Genomic DNA, 7,191 nt, shown 5'->3' on the forward strand with positions numbered 1-7,191 from the left:
AATGATTTGGCTGTCCCAGCTAACTTGAAAACCTTAAAAGTATGTCTTTTCTTACCACCTCAACACCCAACACTTCTATTGAACTAAAAAGGTTTTTCTTTGCAACGCCATTCCTTGCTTACATGGGGAATATGCTGACATGTATATTTATTAAACAGCATTTTCAAGACTTCCCATTTTTGTTCTGTGTCTAACCCTATGAAAAGCATTTCCCACTTAATATGTTGCAGAGATTCCCTTATACTGTCAAAGTTTGCAAGAATGAAATTTAGTGTTTTAGTTACTCCCTTATAGAATTGCCTCTGCAACAGAATCTCAAATGAGACTATGTTATGATCACTATTCCCTAAATGCTCACCCACACAAATGATTGAGATGAGTTCAGTATTATTAGTTATTACAATATCCAAAAGAGAGTTGTTCCTAGTAGGTCCAGTCTCCGGCTCCTGTACCCACACTTCATTTCTCAGCTTCTTTGTTTCACCTTTCAGCACCTGCCGCTGTGCCAGCTCTCCAGTCACCTGATTCTGCTCTTGTGTCAGCTTCCAAGCCAGTCCTAACTCCCGTGCCGTCTTCCCAGCCAGTACTTGCTTCCGTGCCAGCTTCTCAGCCAGTTCCTGTTCCTGTGCTGGCTACCTGAAAACTGCCTGTTCATGTGTTGGCTCCCCGAAAGCTGCCTGTTACCGTGCCGGCTCCCTGAAAGTTGCCTGTTCCCATGCCAGCTCCCCAAAAGCTTCCTGTTCCTGTGCTGTCTCCCCAAAAGCTGCCTGTTCCCGTGCCATCTCCCGAAAGCTGCCTGCTCCCTGAAAGCTGCCTGTTCCAGTCTTCGTGCCAGCAGTCTTCCCTGTTCCCGTCTCCGTGCCAGCAGTCTTGCCTGTTCCAGTCTCCATGCCAGCAGTCTTGCCTGTTCCAGCCTCTGTGCCAGCAGTCTTTCCTGTTACAGCCTCCATGCCATCAGTCCAGCCTGTGCCAGCAGTACAGCCTGTTCCAGCCTCCGTGCCAGCAGTCCAGCCTCCGTGCCAGCAGTCCAGCCTGTTCCAGTCTCTGTACCAGCAGCCCAGCCTGTTCCAGCCTCCATGCCAGCAGTCCAGCCTGTTCCAGGCGCCATGCCAGCAGTCCAGCCTGTGCTGTCTCCCCAAAAGCTGCCTGTTCCCGTGCCATCTCCCCAAAAGCTGCCTGCTCCCTGAAATCTGCCTGTTCCCATGCTGGCTCCCTGAAAGCTGCCTGTTCCAGTCTTCGTGCCAGCAGTCTTCCCTGTTCCAGTCTCCGTGCCAGCAGTCTTGCCTGTTCCAGTCTCCATGCCAGCAGTCTTGCCTGTTCCAGCCTCTGTGCCAGCAGTCTTTCCTGTTACAGCCTCCGTGCCATCAATCCAGCCTGTGCCAGCAGTCCAGCCTGTTCCAGCCTCCGTGCCAGCAGTCCAGCCTCCGTGCCAGCAGCCCAGCCTGTTCCAGTCTCTGTGCCAGCAGCCCAGCCTGTTCCAGCCTCCATGCCAGCAGTCCAGCCTGTTCCAGCCTCCATGCCAGCAGTCCAGCCTGTTCCAGCCTCCTTGCCAGCAGTCCAAGCCTGTTCCAGCCTCCTTGCCATCAGTCCAGTTTGTTCCAGCCTCCATACCTGTCTGTTCTCGTGCTGGCTCCCAGATGACTGCCTAGTTCCGTTTCAGTTCCACCCTCCATGCCTGTTTCCCAGTCAGACTCCATTCCTGTGCCAACTCCCAGATTACTGCTTTGTCCTGTGCCAGTTTCTTCCTCCATACTGTCTGCCCTGTCCTCCGGGCCTGAGGACCTGTCTGCCCTGGTTTCTGGACCTGAGGACCTGCCTGCCCTGTCTTCCAGGCCTGAGGACCTGTCTGCCCTGGCCTCCAGGCCTGAGGCCCTGTCTGCCCTGGCCCCCAGACCTGAGGACCTAACCGCCTTTGCTTCTGCCTTCCCTGCCACAGGATCTGGTAGGTCTGTTGCCCTAGACTATATCAGTCCTGTTGCTGTAAAAGGTGACATCACTATCCTGACATCCTTATGTTTCTGTTGGAGATTTATATTGGCCCTACACCTGTAATTGGTCTCAGTCCTGCACCCGTAGTGGGTGCCTGTCTCGGTCCACCACCTGTCCTGGTTCTCAACTCTGGTGAGGCTCCTGTCCTGGTTCCCAACTCTGGTAAGGCTCCTGTCCTGGTTCCCAACTCTGGCGAAGCTCCTGTCCTGGTTCCCTACTTTGGCGAGGCTTCTGTCCCAGTTCCTGACTATGGTGAAGCTCCTGTCCTGGTTCCTGACTTCTAGTCTTCTTGCAAGTCAGGTGTCTAAAAAGGAAAGGTTCCCATTTGATCCTGGGATCACCCAGTGGTCAATCCCCAAGGAGGGGGGTTATGTCAGGACCAGCCCGGACTCAAACTCTTGTGTGTGCAGTTCTGGGACACTTGCACCTACCTTTTGAGCCACTGGAGGCTCTTGGGGCTAGTCCTGAACTGATCATCTATGTTCCTGATTCCCAGTATGTCTCCTCCCTGGTCTCCTCCAATCTCGTTACACTCATGTGTTTCTCATTTCCATTTATGTGCCCTTTATAAGCTCAGTTCTGACTCTTGCCCGGCTATTGGTCATTGTGTTTTCTTGCAAGACTTGCCGTTCTGATTCCAAGTTTTGTGTTCCAAGTTCCTAGTTTTTAGTCTCTGAGTACTCTCCCTGTTCCTATACCCATGTCCTGGTTTCCTGCCTGCTTCATCTTGATCTCCCATTACTGACCTTAGCCTGCACTCTGGACATTCTCATTAACTCCCTGCCTACTTTGTGTGAACTCCCGGTACTGATCTCGGCATGCATTCTGGACTTTCCCTTTGGACTTCTGCCTGTCTAGACCTCAGCTTGTTTATTAGACCATCGCTGCTAGCCATATGTCCCTACATTTGGCCTATTGACTGGACTTTGTTTTGCCTGCCGGTATCTCAGTTTATTCTGTTTAATCACTGGTTACTGTTTTGCACCTTTTTTTTATTAAATCTTTACTTTATGATGGCTTCTAAACTCTGTCCTGCATCTACGGGTATACCCTAGGCTTTCCACCTTACCTATTACCTTCTGAGTACCTCTCTGCAGTGTCAGAGCATTACAACACCACAGGCTAGAATAAGCACAAAGATTGCTTTCTTTGTTTTGTATGCAAATTGTATCATACTATTACTTCAGGTTTAGGATTTCTTGCAGGTGTATATTAATTAGCTGGGGCTTAAAAGCTCCTTGTCTTTCTCACTACAGTTCCTGCAAAATTGCTACTCAATCACACTAGGGGACTAAAGTAAATGCACTGCAGATTTATATTGCTGCTTGGGTTTAACCAAGTACTGATGATTGTTTTGTCATTTGCAGTGATGAGGTTTATGAATCTGTGATTTTATGTTTTTTAGGTTTAGAGAATATATTTTGATTACATTTTTTGCTTCATTTAAAAATCAAAAACGTTTAAAAGAAAGACATTTTTTTACTGTCCTTGGGGCGCCAAAAAGTCCCAGGTGACAGAGTCATGGTTACAAAGAAACACTACTTTCATTTAAAGTAACATTTTAAGATTTATTTGAGTAAAGATTTTTAGGTTATGATAGGTCAAGTTAATGATTTCACCTTGAAAGAAGAGAAATGGCTGTTAATAAGAAGATCTTATGCATTATAGAACCCAATATTGTGATACAACCCGTCATATTCCTTACAAAAATGAAGCCTGTATCAAAGATGTAATGCCTTTTCAAATTAAATTAAATGTCAGCACAAAATGGATATATTCTGTGAATAATTTATCTCTGAAACCTGCATAATTCTCTTATCATACTTTTTATTGGTCTTTTTAGAGCAGCGACATAAGTAAATTGTTGCTTGTCTCTACAAATGCCACAGAATACCATTCCAATCAATTAATTAAAAATCACTTACCTTATGCTCAACTTGATTTATTTCTCATTAATACAATGTGTCCTCTATATCCTTTTATTATTATTATATCATTCTTTTAACAACCATTTTAGCCATTCTCTTAATATCCATTTTTAAAGGTGTAGTCTCAATTATCATTCAGCGACAATAAAATTGTAGAAGCACTTTTTTAAAATCTTGTAGGTTACAAGACAGGTTCCAAGATTGGTATTATATGAAAGTGGAATTTTCAGTACTACCATAAATAATTTGATTGCTTCACATTAACTGTAATGTTGTATCTCAGTACTCAAGCTAATGACAATGATGTTTGGATCATGTTCAGATCAATGTATTTCCTAATTAAGGATATTATTTATATTCAGATCACCATGACTTAGTTCTGAGCAAGGCTGAGTTAGTTCTCAGCCTCAGCCTTTTTGTATACACCTAAGCACAGATACAACTACAATTGAAATAAATGTTGGAGAAAAGGCATATATTTTAATCTGTATTTGTTAAAATTGTTTAAATTGGACGCATATATATTGTGACAGGGTGTTTGGGAAACACCACTGTTGTAGAGGAAAATGCATTTAAACTGTATTATATGTGTTAGAAAGGAACACTCAGCTCATGTAGGGTTAATATTCCCTCTCAGCAATGTAATTAAGTGGCAGCTAAGAGAGGAGCTACCTAGGAAAGGTAAAAGGGCTGTGTTACTACACCTAAAGGCTCTCCAGATACCAGTGGAGGGAAATGTGGTGCTGCTGGGAGAGACAGTGCCTGGCAAAAGGTGTCTTGCTGCCAGCAAGAGTGTGGCAGAGGCTGGTGAGCCTAAATCCCTGGAGAGGAGAAGGGGCTGGCAGAGGCTATTGAACCTGAGTCCCAGGAGGGGAAGCCAGCAGGGCTGAGTGAAAATCCCAAAGGCTCTGAAGTTCCAGAGGGTGAGAGTTTCCCTTGATGGTGAGGGACCAGAGTGGAGGAGAACCCTGCATATTTTGTTTTGAAGTTGAACTGTACCCTGAACACTTTTCTGTTGCCTTTTGTTGGGAATGCCCAGTGCTTAATAAACCTGTGTTTTGTCCAAAGACTTGGTGTCCCTGTCTCTAAGCTCCAAATCCTACGCTACCTGCCTACCAAACAATAATTCCCCCATAAAAGTGCATGTGCAGACTAGTGGCATGTTACAATATGTAAATACAATTTTATAGAACTTGCACATAATAAATAATTTTTTTCTGAAATATATTCTACCTATTCTTCTAATATACAAAAAAAGCCATAGTATCCTAACATTTACTATAATTAAAGGCCAGCAGAGGAAACTGTAACCCCATGCATGTATGTCAGATCAAATCAGTAAGAAAATGCTCATGCTTGTTACAAAGTCTGAACTCATGTTAAAAAATAGGGTATATTGACCTTTTAATGCTTAAAGAGGACTACTGTAAAAATATTAATTTAATGTAAGTTTAGTCCCACTGAAAAAAAACCTTTCTAAATATAATCAATTAAAAAAATCTGTGCTGTTTCTGATACCTCATTTGAAGGATGTGGTCTTCTTTGCCAAACAATAACAATCCCCCCTGTGAGCAAACCCCACGGAGGGGCCTGGCATGTAAAGAAGCTGCTACCATGCCCTCCAGCTATGCCTGATTGCGTTGGTAGGTAAGAGCAACTGGGAATGTGGGATTTCTAATAGGGAAGGAACTCCATGGTGCAGCTGGAGCCAACACATCGCCATGTGACAAAACACATGTGACATTTCGGATGTTCTGAAGATACAGGAAGTGAAGGAGAAATCGCAGGTAAGAACTACATTTATCCGACTGTTGGATGAAAACCCTGCACGCTGCATTTTCATCTGACAGTCAGTAAGTAAGGATTACTTATATCTTAGTTGAGATCAAGTACAAGATACTGATTTTTATTATTACAAAGAAATAGGAAATCATTTGTAAAAATTCAAATTTAATTATTAAAATTGAGTCTTTTGGAGATGGCCTTCCCATAATTCGGAGCTTTCTGGATCCTATACCTATTAACTGTCTAATAAAGACTATTACAGTGAAATGAAATGACATTTTTTTCCATTTACCACTTTCATTACATCCCCCATGTTTATGCTTGTCTAGACAGTCTTTCTCTTGGTAATTCATGCATTTGATTAAATAAGCTCATTCAATGCTGATGTTCTGTTTTTATGGTGGTCATTGTGAATTGCCTATTTCCCATAGTCCCCCTGTGGTCAGCATTCACCAATGGGTTAACTTCCCCATGGGTCAGCGGACAGGACCTCCCCCAATAGTTCAAAAAGCTGCACCTCCCTTCTTCCCTTTTTTTGTCCTGTCCAGGCCGGTGGATAGAGTAATATCTAGCTAAGGAAAACACAGGAAAGGTAAGGCCTAGAAGCTTCCCTTTTCAGGGGTTAGCAATGGCTATATTAACTGGGGTAAGAGCTTTCCTCCCGTCTTGCAGGTCAGGAGATTTCTGAAGCTGAGGAACAGAATGCTGTTGAGGGCGATCCTCTCCGAGTGTGGGTTATGTGAAGCCGGTAAGCATAGACGGGTGTGTGAGGAGAGATGCGGCTAGCATGGAGTCGGAAGGCGGAAGTGACGTCAGCGGCGGAAGTTCTCCGGTGGCCATCTTGGTAAAAGATGCCTATCCGAAGCTAATGATGGAAGTTGTTGGCGGCCATCTTGGAAAAGGACACTTAGCGGAAGGGAATTGGGGAAGTGGCCAGGCGGCCATCTTGGATAAGGGAAACTCGGTGCAAGTTTGAAATCAGCAATTTGGCGCCAGAAACAAGCGTCCAGCTCAGCACAAGTATTGGTATGCTCTGTTAGACACTCATGGAAGGAGATATTATAATTTATGCAGAGTGCAACCTCAGCTATTTTAGCAAGAGGACACTTCCTGAAAGTGCCATTTTGCCAAGCAGTGTATGCTGAGCACTAAGAGCACATATTACAGGTATGTGATATTACCTTTGGTTATAAGCGTATAAAAGTTTCCTTTGAGGAAAATTGCTGAATATATTACTCTCTTTATTAGTTTCAGCTATGTAACCTGGTATGATGGGGAAAACCTCTCAAACAAAAGGGAAAAGGTGAGGTTTAAGAGAGTGAAACAATTATGCAGGACAGGCGGCTTGATTTTAATAGATTGTTATTTATGTTCTGCTTTCCTGCCTCAGATGGAAAAAAAGACAAGTCACCAGAGAAACCTTCAGGCCCTGCAGAAGCATGGCAATAACCGGGTACATCTCTGTCACAAGAAAAACAGATGTTTGCGG

General features: G+C 44.2%; 1 protein-coding gene across 1 annotated transcript; it reads left to right on the plus strand.

Annotated features, from left to right (window-relative positions):
- Positions 1-948: 948 nt before the first annotated feature.
- Positions 949-6,445, plus strand: LOC108719752 (keratin-associated protein 10-5-like). Its single transcript, XM_018268914.2, has 3 exons — positions 949-1,415; positions 1,833-1,942; positions 6,375-6,445. Exons 1-3 carry the CDS (start codon positions 949-951, stop codon positions 6,443-6,445), a joined length of 648 nt encoding a protein of 215 aa, XP_018124403.2.
- The last annotated feature ends 746 nt before the right edge of the window (positions 6,446-7,191 follow it).

Source organism: Xenopus laevis, chromosome 1L, assembly GCF_017654675.1.
Source record: "Xenopus laevis strain J_2021 chromosome 1L, Xenopus_laevis_v10.1, whole genome shotgun sequence".
NCBI lineage: Eukaryota > Metazoa > Chordata > Amphibia > Anura > Pipidae > Xenopus > Xenopus laevis.

What these genes read in the sequence shown, in the direction of transcription:
- LOC108719752 (XM_018268914.2), top strand. Translation starts at nt 949, where the DNA reads ATGCCATCAGTCCAGCCTGTGCCAGCAGTACAGCCTGTTCCAGCCTCC. An exon ending in TTCCAGCCTCCGTGCCAGCA is followed by an intron (nt 1,416 to 1,832) that starts GTCCAGCCTCCG and finishes CCTGTCTTCCAG; the next exon opens with GCCTGAGGACCTGTCTGCCC. An exon ending in CTTCCCTGCCACAGGATCTG is followed by an intron (nt 1,943 to 6,374) that starts GTAGGTCTGTTG and finishes CCCGTCTTGCAG; the next exon opens with GTCAGGAGATTTCTGAAGCT.